Source organism: Manacus vitellinus, unplaced genomic scaffold (genome assembly GCF_001715985.3).
Source record: "Manacus vitellinus isolate BGI_N305 unplaced genomic scaffold, ASM171598v3 scaffold_4_pilon, whole genome shotgun sequence".
Classification (NCBI taxonomy): domain Eukaryota; kingdom Metazoa; phylum Chordata; class Aves; order Passeriformes; family Pipridae; genus Manacus; species Manacus vitellinus.
The window spans coordinates 21,560,886-21,578,505 of record NW_021940604.1 but is presented as its reverse complement, the minus strand read 5'-3'; the positions used below and the strand labels follow the sequence as shown (position 1 = coordinate 21,578,505).

The following is a 17,620-nucleotide window of genomic DNA, read 5'->3' as shown; positions in this document are numbered from 1 at the left end:
AAAATGGATTAATAGATCATTACCTGTAGACATCTGCCTTATTATCAAACCAATCAGACAAAACTCGGAAAGTAAATAAAGGAAAACGATGATGAAGAACATGAAAGCCCACATTTTCAAAAGTGTAATTTGTTAGATTCACCTAGAAAAACACAGTGGACGCATTAAAGATGAACAATAGCTTTCATAATCAAAGAAATCTCTACTTTTCAAAAACTGTAACAATTAAAGTTTTGTGGGGTTTTTTTTTGGTATTTTGTTAAAAAGGTAAGCATTTATACTTAGAAGTCCCTAACAAGTCAGGAAAGAGTATCCCTCATCAACTGAAAAGAATATGCAGAATTAAGCAGTTCATAAAGATAAGGTCTGAATTTAGTCAGAACGAGATTTGTAAAGACTGAACCATTTGAGTATTAAATGTAAGGTCATAAATGGAAAAAAAAAACAAAAAAAAAAGGAAAAAAAAGAAAAGAGTAAATCTAACAGCTTAAAATAAGTTCAAGTATTTAATTTTGTAAAAGAACCATATTAGACAAATTCAAATTTTTAAAACAGGTAAGTTGTTCTCCAAACCAACAAAGAAGGGAAAAGGAATATATCATTATAAAACATTACTGATTCAAGACTTTTTTATTTTTATTTTTTATTTTATTTATTTTATTTTATTTTTTATTTTAACAATATGCAAAATCCATTCTCAAAAAGCAGCAAACTACTCTATTTGAAAAGGTGTAGAAAGAAAAAGATCAAAGAGTTACACAAATTAAATGAAACTTTCAACAAAGTCTACAATAATTAAAAAATGCTAGTAAGTGAAAACATTAACCTTTTAAAAACTTTACCTCATTTCTCATCATTCTCCAAATATTCAACATAATTCGCCCAACAATATTTATTTCACTCATTGTATCCGATCCATATTCATCCAGCTCGGTTGCAAATCTGTTCTCTTTCTTTTCATCTAAAGACATTAAAAGAGAATTTTATACGAATTATAAGACAGTCAAGACCAGATCAAGCTATCCCTCTTCCAACCTGAACTCTCTAGAAAAATAAGAATTCATAAAGACTGTTACTGATTGCACAAGATTATTTATTTACCAGTCATCTACACGATCTCTAAATAAAAGTCCCCCAGGTTTTTCTGCTCTTGCACATTCCTCCGAATGAAACTTCGGTTTCATTGAAATGGTGTCCAAGGCAATATATTCTCTACAGTGAATACATCAGTTAAGCAATGCTGAATGTTACTCGAGAGTTAGTTGCACACACATTAGTGCACAACATAAAAAATTATAATTGAAAAAAAGTGACTTCTGCCCGAAAGAGTTTATAACTCAAGGTTTTACTTGCAAAGATCTTGCACAGTTGGAACCAGGTCATGGGAGAGAAAAGTCAGTGCTTTTCATAGAGTAAAAGCAAACCCACCACAGTGGGAGCAGGTAGACATGAGTTCTGGGTAGCACAGAGAGAGAAGATAAAAAGAAGGAACAAAATCAGCACTCTGCATCTTTCTGTGAGACAGTGGTGACCAAAGTACAGAAATACATTGTCTTTTGCCATCCTTGAGTTTTGTCATGCTTTGGAATACTAGAACACAAGAAAAGACAGTCTTTTTGGTATACATTTCTTGAAACCATCTTTTTTTTTCAGTCAGCGTAAGTCTACAGTTTTGGTATTCTTTGCAGAGCTCACATAGATGTTTTTTTAAATGTACCACGCAGATTTAAATTCAATAGAAAAATACACTGATTTAATCCTCCTGTCTTATTTCTTCTCAATAATTTAATGGAAGAGAATGCACTTTGAAGCAATTTCCTCACATTTCTAAATTCATACCCATTTTTCAACTGTTGGTTTTTTTGTATTCTGCCATCACTCATTTATCAGGTATGCCTGTACAGTATTCTGTTAATAAAAAGCAGAACGTTTTGGACAGTGTGCAGAAGTGTGGATACATAACGCTTTAAAATAATGATATGAACTGAGCAATCAGTTCCTCAGACAGCCAAGAAACACATTTGCTCTTGAAGACAGAAGTAAAAATTGCATGAAATTCTGCAGAACTGCTGTGAAACATAATACAGACTTAATTTCACATGTTGACCTTTCAAATGTGTATCCTATCAATTAAATATGGCTAACAAAACCTATTTGTCATTTGCTGACCTTATCAATTCTGTTTTGAGTAAAAATTTAGCAGACCTTTCATTCGCTTCACCAAAATGTATACTATCTTTTTAACCTCCTTGTTTCAGATTTTTAAGGAACAAAAATAGCAATTTCTTTTTTCATGTTTGCATGGAAAAAATGGCCTACAAGCAGCAACATTTTGTCTTCTGCTTTTCTTCATTTCCACCTGCCGGATCTCCCGTGAACGCGAGGAACTTATGATTTCCCCCCCTCAATTTTTTTTTTGTTTTATTGGAAGAAGAAACTATTGGTTAGTTCTAGTTTCAGCAGTCTCCTAGTTCTCTTTTGACTTGTTTAGGAGATGCCCTGTATTTCTCAAGTTTGCTTCATGTCTTGCAGGTAAAGACAGGTAACAAAGTATACTGTGGTCACAAGGAAGACCCACTACCCTGATGAACCAGACTCTGCATGTGATGAGCACTGCCAAATTACAAAAACCTGTACTACTCTACAACTGGTGTGGGGAACATATCACCAGAAATACCTAAGCCTCTTTGAGAACTACACTGTTGAGAAGCAGAACTGGACATTCTTCCTATCTTTCAAGTGTATGAGATGAAATGAAGTCTCCTCTTATCCTCTGTTATCCACTCCCTAACTTTGAGCTGTGATGCAAAGAAGGAAACAGGAGGCCACAGTGCACACATAAAAAAATGCCACTATGCACAGGCACAGTACTCACTTCTGTTGTGATGTGTCTTAATGACTTATGAATAGTTCACTTGTAAATGGCAGAGGCAGCACCAGACTCAGCCAATAAAGCAAAACCAGAGAGAAGTCCAGCTTTCTTTTTGTTAAGTTGAAATCACAGGAAAGGGAAGGAAAAGTACCTTCCATCTTTATTTCAATAGGAGGAAAGAGGAGCATACTGCTTGAAGGAACTTCCTGTTCTGAAAATACAGCATGTGAAGAAGGGAGGGAAATATGAAGCATAGGGGTTGAAAAAGCAAGAGGAACGGGGTCAAAACTGTGGACAAGGAGGCCACAAAGCAACAGAGAACACAACAACTTGAACGTATATGATCTTGCATGCAAGCCCACACTTATGGCATGACATTTTTGGGAAGAGCTCATCAGTGTGAACATATTCTTATCTTCTGCAACTGTGTCAAAAAAAATAATTACTTACCTTACAATAACATCAGTTCTAAGAAACACTTTAAATGTTATGTATTCCACTTCTGAATGTGCATCTACCAAGATGCACAAGAACATCTGCACTATGAATACCAGTGCTGGGGACATCAGGCCTATGTCCTGCATGCCCCCTTGAATTTCATGTTCAAAAATGTTAAGGGCTACAATCCTAGTTTCCTTCACTAGAACTGAACCCACGTTGTGTGGGACTTGATATTTGTAGAGAAGGAAGCCCGACTGTGAAATACGTAATGACATCACCTTTAAGAACCATACAGTCCCCTTTCTCTGAGGACTGATTAATGTGTATCTCAATACCAGTAACTTGAGTAAGAGCTTATGTCAGGAAGATGGGTATTATTAAGAGCTTTGCTGATCTAACTGTTGATTCTGCATCAACTACAGTGCAGACAGAGTTGCCCTGCAAGACAAGAGCTTTGACTCAGCCTTTGAGAACAACAGTAGAGACACACTAGTTACCTGTCCCAAACTGAAGAGATTGTTCAGCCATACTTCTACAGTAGAGCAGTAAACCTTTCTGATCCTTGGAGGTTAAAGAACCTTTGACTACAACACTTACTGCTCCTCTTACCAAAGACATTGCAAATCTTGAGGTGTAACAGGTCAAAAATTTTTCAGAACATTCTTTAGTGCTTCTGAAGACTGAGTGCAGAGGCATTCTTATTGCAGTCAGTGTATGATCTCAATTTGAACCATCAGGGAAATTGCATAACAAGATTCATGCAATCAGTTATTATTTCTAAAGAACAAATTTGAGAGCTTTGTGCTAAAAAATAAAACTTGTGAGCCAATTCATATTTAAACTATCATGCGCTCCTGTTTTCACATATTAAGTATTTAAAAATTCACCAAAGTCCAATTCCCAACAACTTTCAACTGAAGATACAAATTTTATCTTATGTTTTCTTGTCCCTGGGAGGACTCTATAACTCAGGTCTTTTCTAAACATGTCACAGGTATCAAAAGCATCAAAACAGTGTACAAATATTCAAACCTGAAGGAAGGAGTATGTGAACATAGTGCTTCTAAAACATCGTGTTCTTCTGGACAGGCACACAGGAAGGACTCCAACATAAGAGATGCTATTCCTATGCTGGGTATGCCCAAAGATTCAACTAGCCCATATCATGTTCTATCATGTACTCAAAAGCAGATGCTTCAAGATGGGGGAAGCAATTATTGATACTCCCTCTAGGTCTCTCCCAGCTTCTAACCATTTGCAGCTTCCTGGGCGAGACATTATTTTCACATATATCATAGATCCCAATGGATTTTTCTTCCAATAATTTATCTCTTCTTAAAGCAATATACACCTTAAGCATTTGTATTATCTTGTGACAAGGAACTCAACAGTTCAATAACATAGGGATGAAAAATTAACTTCTATTTTGTAGCTGCCATTTATTAGCTTCACTTATTTCTGGTTCTTGCATTGGAAAAGACCATGAAAAACCAATCCATATTTCCCTTTATCCCTCAAGATTTCATAGGCTTTTACCTTTCCTATACAGTTTTGTCTCTTCTGGAATCCCAACTTATTAAATTACTAGACACATTTGGATTATCCTTCTCATCTTTACCAGTTCTCCTTTATCCACTTAGGGAGGGGGGAAGGTTATGAGGAAGCTAGAACCACAGTACTTGACGTACAAGCACACTACAGATTTTTACATTTTTCACATTTACATTCATTGCTTCATATTCTCCTTGCTCCATAATTCCTAAAACATGCTTTTGCAACCACTACAAAGCAACAGGCTCAAATTTTTAATAGAACAATCACAGTAAAGTACTTATTTCATGGCTATTTAGTTTCTGTGCAGATCTTTGGCAAGAGTCCTGAAAAAAGCATTTTTTTCAATGGGTTTGATTTTTAAAATCTCCCTCATCTATATCCTCTTCATGACTGCAAAGAGTAACAACAAATTTTTGAGACAGTTTGTAATTTTACAGTCATCTTGGTTCTCCTCAGGTGCAAGAGCACATTTATTTAGCTCTTCACTAACTGCATTCTTCAAAATGATAGCTTCTTTTGATTGGCTAAATATAGACACTAGGCTTACCATTCTCATGGATAATTTTCTCTCCAGGTTTTCAAGAAAAAAAATCCAAACAGACTTTTCCCCAATGTTGGAGGAAAGCATCAGCACTTGGGCCCAATAAAATTTGCCCACAGTAAAAGAGTGGGTATTGAAAGTGAGGATTTTATTACAGTGCTGCTGGCCAGGGCAAGTGCTGTGCAGGAGCATTTTTATATCCTCATATTCCAGCCAGAGAAACCACAGATGATGATTATGATAGGTATCTGAATGACTGAAGTCAACGAGAAGCAAGGGAAGGTCTGGTGCAGAAGCACCTCCAAGAATTGAAAAGTTAACACACAATTATAGAAAATGAGTCCAGGTTTACGAATAGAGGACACACCCAGAAGTGGAATACACAAGGAATTTGACAATTCAGAAAACACCAGAATCTCACTGGTATTTCAATTTTTGGTGTGTGTGATTATACTATAATAACACATAAGCAAGAACAAAAAAGAGGTCCATCTGAAGAAACACTCTACATTTATTTTTTTTAATTTCATAGATTTCAACTTGCTTCTATTGGAACTGAACTGAAACCCTCTACAATAACTTACCTGGCACACGAGAAATCATCTGGCATAAATCAACATTTAGTGCAGCAGCCCTCTGTAAGAGATAACCCCAGGAATGCATCTGGACTTCATAGCCTAACAAAATGTCTGGGTCATATCTAGAGAGGTGGGGGGAAAAGAAAAATGAGCCTCATATTATTTAAGAAAGTATTTTCCATGAACAGAGTATAAACAGGATTTCATTCAAATCGTGTTGAGTTTAAAAAAGATTCAGTCACAATGGGTTTCTATAACAGCAGCATCTGGACTAGGAGACTATTTAAAACACAACCTTTTAGGATTTTCAATAACATTCAACTGCAAAGATATTTAGAAGGAATATTTTCACTGGAATTTTTTTAGCATATTTCTATTATTTCAGTCTTTACAAATAAAGAACAAAATTGAGGTCTTGTTAGGTTTTATTGATGGAATCAGGATGTATCGAGCATAAACTGAAACCTAGCTACTGGCACAAGACAGATGTGCAATGAAACAGTCATGTCTATGGAACAGAGTTTGCCACTAGGTTAACTTGAATGTTTTGCAAATAACAATGTGTCATGCATGCTGCAGTGTAGTTTATAGTAATCATGGGGCACTTCTGGTCCTAAATGATAACCCTTTATTAGGAGTTACAATTTGCAGTTGAGTGAGAGCTGTCTAAAATGAAACACAAAGCAAAGCAACCATATCTACCAGTTCTCTTTAAATATCTCTTCCTTTACGAAACCCTCTTTCTAGAAGATATGTAGAAAAAACTCATTTTATGCTGTATCTCATTCTAGCTGGCTGGCTTAAGTACAATAAAGTCAGAATTGTCTCCTGAAACAGTAATTGCCTGCCTTCCAATAAGGCTCAGAGAAGAGCTGACCAGACAGAAGGACAAACAACATGCCTTCAAAGACAAAGCACAGGTAGGAATTAGCTCAGAGCCAATATCACCTACCTTTTGAGTAGGTACTATTAAAATCAGAAGTTGAGATCTGGTTACTTGCCAAAGAGACTAAGAATGATTTTCTTGGACTGGGCAGAGAGAGACTGGCCAAAGTAACATCTGTCATTCTTATAGCAAAAAAAAGGAAAAGAAGCTTCAGTGGGAAGCTTCTTGGTTGGACTAGATCTTTAGGGTATTTTCCAACCTTGATGATTCTATGATTCTTTCAATGCAGCTCAGTCGAGGGGTTTTGAGTTCCAGCAGGCAGCATTTAATACAAATGAATGACAAAAGGGCAACGGTCAAGGGGTGGAGGACTGGACAATAGGCTGAGCACAGTCTATGCCCACCCCACAACAGAATGCAGGCTTGTAGACCTTAGTTTATGGGAGAAGTAGACAGGGGCCTTGGTTTAACAGGATCTCTGTACTTTTTGCATCCTTAGCACATTAAAACATGCTGACATTTCCTGACTGTTGAATATAAGAGAACACCCTTTCCCCAAATACTGAGTTAGCTGTATCACAGCCATTACAAATGAAGCTTCAGAATTCATCAGGAAGTGTCTTCCTCGCTTGTGAGTCCCAGCCAAAGGCAGATGACTACTCACTTTGAAGTTACTAATTATTTTGAGAATAGCTCCAGAAAAGAGTTTCTCCACACTTCTGCCATAGACAATAACTTCCAGTAAAATATATTTCAAGCTTCTTACTCAGCATGACTATTACAATTTGGGCTTTAGCAAAAATTCCCTTTATCACCTGCTTCTACTTGTGAGGGAATCATTTTTTTGATACAATTTTTGCATAAAGCAGAGGATTCTAAAGTAAGTTTTTGATTTCTAGCATTATAGAGAAAGTAAAAGAACTAGCACTTTGCATTTGCTGCAATCACACCACACCTACAGGACGGACAAGGGATCAGACCCAGCCAACATGGGTTAGGAAGGGCAGGTCCTGTCTGACCAACCTGATCTCCCTTTATAATCAGGTGACCCGCCTGGTGGATGAGGGGAAGGCTGTGGATGTGGTGTGGATGTGGTCTATCTGGACTTCAAGCAAAGCCTTTGACACCATCTCCCATAGCATTCTCCTGAAAAAGCTGGCAGCCCACGGCTTGGACAGGGGCACTCTGTGCTGGGTTAAGAACTGGCTGGAGGGCCGGGCCCAGAGAGTGGTGGTGAACAGTGCTGCGTCCAGTTGGCGGCCGGTCACTCGTAGTGTGATCAGTGTTGGGCCCAGTTCTGTTTAATATCTTTACTGATGATTTGGATGAGGGGATCGAGTGTACCATTAGCAAATCTGCAGATGACACCAAGTTGGGGGGGAGTGTTGATCTGCTGGAAGGCAGGAGGGCTCTGCAGAGGGAGCCGGACAAGCTGGAGAGATGGTCTGATTCCAACGGGATGAGGTTCAACAAGGCCAAGTGCCGGGTCCTGCACTTTGGCCACAACAACCCCATGCAGCGTTACAGGCTGGGACAGAGTGGCTGAGAGAGCAGCCAGGCAGAAAGGGACCTGGAGTTTGATTTGACAGGAAGCTGAACATGAGCCAGCAGTGTGCCCAGGTGGCCAAGAGGGCTAATGGCATCCTAGGTTGGATCAGGAACAGTGTGGCCAACAGGTCCAGGGAAGTGATTCTTCCCCTGTATTCAGCGCTGGTGAGGCCACACCTGGAGTACTGTGTCCAGTTCTGGGCCCCTCAGTTCAGGAAGGATATTGAGGTGCTGGAGCAGGTCCAGAGAAGAGCAGTGAGGCTGAGGAAGGGACTCGAGCACAAGTCCTATGAGGAGAGGCTGAGGGAGCTGGGGTTGTTTAGCCTGGGGAAGAGGAGGCTCAGGACAGACCTCATCACTCTCTACAACTGCCTGAAAGGAGGTTATAGCCAGGTGGAGGTTGGTCTCTTCTCCCAGGCAACCCACAGTAAGACAAGAGGGCACGGTCTTAAGCTCTGCCAGGGGAGGTTTAGGTTGGATATGAGGAAGAAATTTTTACAGAGAGAGTAATAAGACATTGGAATGTAGGAACCATGGCAGTGTTCGATTAAGGGTTGGACTTGATGATCTTGGAGGTTTTTTCCAATCCAGTTGATTCTATGATATTGCGCTATCTGCTGTTCATGTCAAAAGAAGGATTCTTTGGTTTTGGAGAGAGGAAATTATCGTCAGTATTGGATGCAGTAAATTTAGTCATTTTGGAAGCTTACTCTACCAATGGTACAAACCCAAAGCTACTTGGAACAATTTATGGACAAATGACTGAAGCTAGCCTGCAGTTCATTCCAGCAGCAAAATCAGCATCAAAAAGAGTTATGACCACTTGCTGCTCTGCACAACATACAATGATTGCCAAATGACATTCCAAAATTATGAATAGCTCCATCTAAGTTTGAAATAAAAAGAAATTATGTGATGGTTTATACAGGCATAAAAGAAAAGTTACAAAAATCAACATATTTTCAAATTAATTCTGATAATTAAACTATCCTGGTCCTAGCATATTGAAAAACACTACTGATTATTTAAAATCAGGGAGGTACTCATTTATATTCATATTTGAAAACTGGTTTCTAAATTCTAAAAGGAAAACACTTGCAGATTTACACAGTGCAAAGCATTATGCAGATAGGTTCCATGACAGATGCAAACGTGAATGAGAAACTCGTGAAGAACTGCTTGTGTGGTACATAAAACAGTATTCATTATGCCAGAGATTTGCTTGCTCTTTTAAGTCTGTTCTGAACTGATAGAAGCATTCAGTTTGGAAGCAGCAAGTTGCCATAACTGTATTAGCACCTACCACCTGTGATGAAGAACAGTTACTTTGAGTTTTAACTTGCCCAAGCACTGCATTACCTTTCTCACTTCCTACTTAACAAAATTTTAGTGGGCTATTATATTACTACTGTAAATACCCCTGTATTAAAACTGAATACATTCCATCAATTCTGGACCTAATCTTCCTATTCTCTTTTAACCTAATGAACAAAATGATCTCTGTAATCCATCTGCATATAATCTCAAGAACGGTTTCTCTAGTATCCTTCAAATGGGAAGATGTTTTATAAGACAAGACATAAAAGCACTTTAGTTTATGCTGTTTTCAGATACATGCATTTTCTCACATAAATAAATTGTATCTAACTTAAATATCACATATTTCAGATACATGCATTTTCTCACATAAATAAATTGTATCTAACTTAAATATCACATATTTTAGCACAATTTTGCGGAAATTCACATGTAAATTGGAAAGCTTATCACTCAAACGATTTTTAAAAAAACCAATGTGCTAGTTTTGGACTCAGTCTTGCTTGTACAGGCCATTAGGCTATCACTTTACAGCACATGACTTACTCTGCTTTTCCATCCCAACCAGACATACATTGCACATGTATTCATTCAGGGAAGGGTCTCATTTCAATTAATTTTGTCACCTCAAGTTTTCTAAGATGGTTTCTTTATTGTCATTGAACAAAAAAGGCTTCTTTGGGTAATCTGTTTTTTATATTTTAGCCACCTCTTGTAGAATGAGATCCTGCTCTTTCCATTCAACTTCCATGGTGATGAGGGTAGCTAGTTAAGACACCAACAATGAAGTACAGATGTCTAAGTTTCAGTTAGATGAAAAGTCATACAAAGCTATCTACATGGAAAATCAAGGTTGAATAGCCAGTAAATGGTGAAATCAAACCTTAATGTAAATTCCCTGTAAACACAGTCCCTTAATGTCAGTTTGCCCATATATAAAACTTGGATCCAAATGGTATCCTTCTAAAATCATAAAAAAAAAATAAATATACTACCAGCAACTGAGTTGCTCAAATACTGCAGTAAGTCACACATACATGTATTTTATGTGTATCTGTATGCATTCACAAGTGTATTGCTGAATTATCTCCAAAGGAAAAAACGAAGATAGATTAAATTGAAGAGCTCCTTTCTGCTGAACAATACTTGGAACACCAAACTCTTGCATGACAGCATGTGTAAGATCTACCTTACGCAACAGGTTTAACAGACCTATCAGATTTCTTGCACCTAACAAGAGACACTGTTGTTTCTCGCTTCTAATTTCCTTGTTGATCAATTCTGCCTCAACTTATGCTGCAGAAATGCCCTCTCCTGTAGCCCAGTCTCATGTAGCAGCTGTACCAATGAACCAGTGTGTTATCTGTCAAGACCTCCTGTGGTATTCTTTTTCCTATTACAGAAGAAACATCTGGAGCTAAAAGATGACATTATTCCAAATGGGAAAATGAACAGGTAAACCCAAGTTTAGCTGATGTGAGCTAAGCTGAAGTCTCTCTGTCTCTCAACCCTTTTCATGTGGTGCCACAAAGACGACAGGTTGTGAGCTAAGAGGACAAGTTTTGTATGTTTCATTCTGCCTTCTCACAATTTTTACAGTATACTATGCAGTTGGTCTTCATCATCAGTGTAAGCTGTTTTATTAAAAGAAATTGTAATGAGACCAGCTGTTACAAATGCAAGAAACTAGTAAATTGTAATACTGATATTTGAAAGCTACTGGCTAGGACTAACACAACAAGAATAAGAGGTGTGTCTGCCAACATAGTGCTCTTTTGTTAAAAGGATGGGCACTGATACTGCTTTGCATGCTGTTGCCAGTCTCTGTGCAAAGATGAAAAGCAGCATTTATGCCGGTAGGATTTAAACACAACAGCATTAACATTCAACCCATACATGCTGCAGAGAGAAGAAATGCGATTATTTTCCTTTCCAGCTAAGTAGTATATGCTGTTATGACATCTCTTTCTCATTTGACAATTTCATGAATGAATACTAAAGCTCCCAGTTATACCTTCCCTTCTATTATGTATCTGGTTTTCCTCACTGCTATTTTTCTTCCAGCTAAGATTAAGGGAAAAAGGGGGGGAAAAAATTAGGTCACACCTAGGATACAGACAAAAGCAGTAACTGTGTACAGCAACAGAATACTTGGTGACTCAAATACATAACTGAAATATCTGAAACATTTTTCCATTTGCCTTAGACAATAAAAATCCGCAAAGTTGATACAGGACATTAAAGATTTCTACAGGAAAATGCCACAGAAGATGATACTGGCCTGGAAAAAGAAGGTTAGTTTAACACATCCCTATTTTAAAAAGAAAATGTTGCTAGAGCATTTATAGAAGAAGAAATATAATGCACTGTATTCAAACAAGAAATTCATTAGCATTATACCTTACAAGAAAAACATTATACAAAATATTTAAGTGTTAAACATTAACAGTTAATTATTATGCAAATGTTATCCCCAAAACCTTTTAAGTAAAGTCTCATATTATACTCTCATTTTGTAATTTTATCAAAAACTACTTAACTACTTCCATGGAGACAAAGAGCTGTGGGTGTCTGGTAAGTCTCACGCAGCAGTGAATCTACTGCTCTTTTTTTCAAGCCCATCCTGTTTCCACATTCTCTGTGTGTCACAGAGACAGGGACTGTGCATTCCTACATGAATTCCCCAAAATTTTGCTCCTCTCATGCCTGTAGGAGTAGCCCTTTTGTACTATCTAGTAGTATCTGCACTTATAGAAGAAAAGTACAGTATGCCTTAAAAGTGTAGGAGAGGCCCAGACATTTAATTTCTCTTTCATGGGAATCCACTGCTCCATCAGGCTTGGACATCTCTAATTTTCCCACGTTTTACATCTCCAAGACAAACATTCTTGTAGCATTCCCTTCCACCTCCTCCTCTTCAGTCAGCTTTCCTGTGTTTTGTACTGGCTAGTTTATGGAGTTATGTACTCCTTTTCCTGCCTTCAGGCTCAGAGAGATGGTTCTCTTACTTTCTCAAGCAGACAGATTCTTCCAATTTTTCTCACAATTCAGTGCAGCTTACACCGTAAGATAAAGAGAGGGTTTATTCAAGGAAGCTGTTCAGGCAGCATGACAGAATTCTTCAGGACAGCAATACAGATACAGGCTCCATTTCAAGAAAAAAAATGTACAACTTGGATCTCTGTGGTTGCAGATCATCCCCAGTGGCTGCACAGGATGGGAAGGAGGTTGTTTCTCAGCTGCTTTTTGCCAGTTTTGAGTTGAAATCCCTTTTTTTTTTTTTTTTAAATTGTTTACAGCTAGAGGATAGCTTACCAAAGAAGGGAAATTTGGACCCCTAGTAGGTGTAGCTTCCTCTCAAGTTCTAAGATGGTTGTCAGGGTACCAAGGACCAATTTATCGATGGTTTTCTTTGTTGCAAATCCATGCTGTTTATTCTTCCCTGCTTCCTCCAAACTCACCTCCATGGCTCTTCCTGTCTGTTCCCTGTCTCTCCATCCTCAACCTCAGTGTTTCACTACCTTTTAGAATTAAAGTTGTCTCTACATAGACTTTGGTACTCACACTTGTAAGTACTCCCATTTCACAGATGAATCACTCTCAGTAATAATCTCCTAGAAATAAAGGTCCTTATTTCCCTCAGTATTTGGACAAATCTAGTTTTCAGTATAGATGAAATCACAGATCACAATTCAACAGAAACAACCAGGTCTTCTTCCGGTCTACATCTATGCTCAAGATGATAATTCTGTTTGCCAACAGCTCTGAGTTAATCAGAGACAACATCTACTAATTCCACAGAAGAATATTTACCCTGGTATTTACTTTATGGATGTCTAGGTAGAAACACATTAATCTTACTGTGGTCATTCAGAGCTAGCACATGCTGAACAACTTCACAGTGAAGGTGTTAACTGAATCCAACTTCAGCTCATCAATTCCAGTGAACTTTCAGGAGCAATACTCAATGTCAGTTGACAGAGAGTTGACTTTAGCTCTGCTACAAAAAAATTAGATTTGGGAAACACTCTTCAGTGACAGAGGCCTAGTCAAAACAAGAGATCGATGAGCTAAGAGTGTTGCAGGAAGTTACAAATTGTCCAGGAATCACTTTGCCCTCATCTGTGTGCTGGAAATAGTGGTCAAGAATTCTCTGTTGTGCTCTTCCAGAGTTTACATCTATTGACAAGAAGTGACAGAATCAACCTTCTTTTATTTTCAATAACCAGGACAGAAAAAACCCAAAAGGCCTATGTAGAGGAGTAGAAGGCTGGAACTTGAAACAAATGAGCATGTTCCACAACTTCACATATATGAAATAAGAGAAAGAATTAGGCCAACTACTAAGAGAATGACTAGAAATGGGAACAAGAATTCTTAAACTGGACTGCATAAGACAACTCTTCCTTCCTTCCTACTCTCTGTTCAGTGCTCCAAAAAGTTGATTAAGTCTGTTCATGATATTGACAATCAAGATTGAATAGATATTCTGTCATTCATTATAACAGGAACCTGGAATTTCAATCTTCCATCCTTCCCTCCAACAGCCAAAGACACCAAGAACATGAACCAAAAGCAAGCTGCAGTCATGCTGGACATGCTATTTGGTCACAAGAAATTATTATTATCTAGCCTAAAGCATGTATCAGCATATAAGATACTGATACGATCCTCAGCTGAAAAATTGAGGTGATTTTGAGTTTTACTCTATGAAGTTGAAGTGGTAATGTTTCTTAAACATGGCCCGATAGTTTTTTTCTTCTAACCTATCAGACCTACTATTAAGTGCACTATCAGAACAATCAAAGTACCTAGCTTGTGGTGGAAAAAACAACACTAAGAAGAGCAACAGAAGATTTTTTTATAAAATAATTACTGATTTTCATTAAAGCTGTTTCCTTGTTCATTTCTCATTGAGGAAGACTTTTACAGTCCACTACTTTTTAATCATGTAGTTTTATCATACTTTTACCTTCAGTTATTCTGGGCCTAGACACTCATTTTGTGCTTAAGAAATACAAAACATATACTCCAACAAAATTTCTTATTCTTTTTTGCCCAGGTTACAGAAAATAAAGGGATGGAAAAGAGCAGCAAACTATAGATGCAGTAGAAGTTTCAAAATCATCTTTGTTGAGAGTTCATCAGAAGTCTGATACCTGAGGTGTTATTTTATAGAGGAGGGAGGATAGTAGACTAAGATGATGACAGCAGGCTGCCTCTCCATAAATAGATCAAACCCTTCATCTTCCAGGAATACAAGTTAACTAACTCAATCTTTGATGATAAAGTTGTGGCCGCAAAAAGGCATGCTAGCACATGCTAGAGAAGATCTCTCAAGTGGAGATTTCTCAGTCAGCAACCTGTTGATTGCTACATTCCATCTTGAAGTACACCAAAACTGCATGCTTTTTTTCATTCTGTAGTGCCTTCAACATGTACAGATATAGATGACTTCTGTTCTTCAGTGATAAATATGTATTTTAACTGCTGAGTTCTCCCAAATTCCATACAATTGGTGGAGAATTCTTAATTTATTGATAGTTTCTCATTCTCAGTAATTTTCCTAAGTTTGATGGAGCACTAGATTTCCCAGAAAGAGAAAAATAAAATTATGTTCCTTACCTGAATTTTGTCTTCTCTGAACAGGGATCTGCTGCTCTGTCAGGACCCACCCTGTGTTGGTTGCATTCAGCAACTCTTTTTGTATTCTGGCTTCATGAGGTTGGTCAAAGTCTTTCTCATCAGAGGTTTTCTGGTTGGAGAGAGAAAGAATTGCAAATGTACTCTGCCTAGTTTTTTTTTCTTGTGTCTCTATTCCAGCAGGGTGACTCATAGTTTAAATCTGTTTATTTTTCTTGGCAATTTTACAGGTTTGCACCTCTGTCAGTAGGGTCTGGAGAGACGTCTGTGTTTCCACCTATTCACCACCCAAGAGGGTTTCCAAAGAGGCTTCCCAGCCTTGGTGGAGATGGTGAAAACCAGCAGTTTTCCAAGTCTGATGGAGCAGGGGATTTCCATTCAGAGAAGACAAAGCTAATGAAGGAAACTGGTTTTTCAGCTAACCGTTATTTTAAACTGTCCACAGCAGTTTCAGTACCATGTAGGGTTCTTTCTGTCTTGCCTCAGAGTTTCTAGAAAACTCTTCTTGTCTGAGGGATTTTCTATAGCTCTCAGCACTGTCAATAACTACTATTCTAAGAGTTTCAGAGAGAGATGTGTAATGAATTCTGGGGTTAACAGGAAAAGTTATATGTTAAAGAAGATTACTTATATGGCTGATTAGTTTCAAGACTGTAACTCAGCTGCTTAAGAGGATCTCAATGTTCTTGCTGTCAGAGAAAAAGAAAAGCAAAAAGTGTTTTTATTTGAAAGACCACCACGCTTGTCCACTCTAGAAATAAGCCTTTGAGGGAAACAACAACAAAAAAATCAGTATTTGAAAGACTGGCAAGGGTTGAAGGAACTAAATCTGCTGTTCCAAGCCTGAAAAATAAAAGCAGAACGTACAGATATGCTACCTTTTTACAATATTCACTACTTCCTGGAAAAGAGTTCTTTCATCAGTAGCGTAACTGACTTCTAGTCCTGTAACTCCAGATCTTGTGAGCAAGGGGGCTTGGTCTCTGCTCCCTAGAAAATAAAAGTAAAAAAACCCATTACAATTTAGAAGGAACTCCATTACTTCAGTCAACAATATTGCTTTAGAATAAAACATACAACTAAAAAGAAATATGGAACATAACTTATTTTTATCCTTAACACTAATAATTAACACAATTAATTTTGTTCCTCTTGAGTGGAAAAAATTATTCTTTTCACTTTGTAAATTTTAGTGGTAATCCTGCACAAATTCTCAGATATATATAAATATGATTCAAGAGAAATTTCACCATTTTACATGTACAAGAGTCCACCTACTAGAAAATTATTTTTAATAAGAAATATTGAAGGACTATATGAACAGCTTACATAGTGTTTTCATGAAAAATATATATTTTAATTGCTAGCTTAGAGCAGTGTTTTGCAAAAAGCCTTACAGAATGAAAATGTTAAATAACTTAGTATTTTTTTTCAGCACATTGCTGATTTACTAATAGAAATGGAAAAACATGAGCAATTGCTCACTTAGTGACATTAGGAGTGTCTACACTGATAATGTCTGAATAATATCTAAATTTGTATGCATACAGGAACTCGTCATTTGCCTTCCATATTAAAAAAACCCCTCTATAAATGAATAATATGCAGCGCATACTCTGTGTTTTCAGTTTCTCTATACGACAGATAGTAAGATCTCTATTAAGGCAATGTTGTGGATTTTAAAAACTGGAGTTTTTACAAGGTATTCTACTTTGACACATTCTGAGGATTGAGAATTTAAAAAAAGTGCTTTCAGAAATAAATGTTAAAATGAGTACTGTAACACAGAAAGGGGAAAAAAAAAGGTGTATTTCAATGTCAATCACTCCACAGATATCTCAAAAAGTTCTAACCAAGAAAGTATTGACAGTACATATCCACTAAAACAACGAATGTCACAATAACATTTAAACACATCATTTTATTTTGCTAAAAAAACCAGATCAGAACCTTTGTTTTTTCAAAATATCACTGGACCTCTTTACAGAGAGTTTTTTCTTCATAAATTATCAGTGGCACACACCTAGTGAGCCATAGTGGCTATACTGTGGAAAAATCTCACTTAGTAAGGTAATGGAGATAAATTTTTTAAAGATAGTAACAAGCATATAATACCAGAATAAAATTCATTGAGAATAATAAGAACTTAACATGATATAATATCTACAATACTTTGAAAAATAAACTGGTAAAAGAAGAAGCTGTTGCCTTAATGCTAAATTTATTTTTGCTAGGTTTTT

The 17,620-nt window shown here is 37.2% G+C and overlaps 1 protein-coding gene across 1 annotated transcript in view; it reads right to left on the bottom strand.

Moving 5' to 3' along the window:
• REV3L (REV3 like, DNA directed polymerase zeta catalytic subunit) overlaps positions 1-17,620 on the bottom strand; it is a 79,086-nt gene that overhangs the window by 19,498 nt on the left and 41,968 nt on the right. Inside the window, exons 18-21 of the mRNA XM_018077767.2 lie at positions 16,259-16,370; positions 5,993-6,108; positions 843-961; positions 24-142 (exon numbers count right to left, since the gene is read on the bottom strand). Of these exons, the coding sequence (XP_017933256.2) occupies positions 24-142; positions 843-961; positions 5,993-6,108; positions 16,259-16,370 (466 nt within the window). The remainder of the gene's footprint in view (positions 1-23; positions 143-842; positions 962-5,992; positions 6,109-16,258; positions 16,371-17,620) is intronic.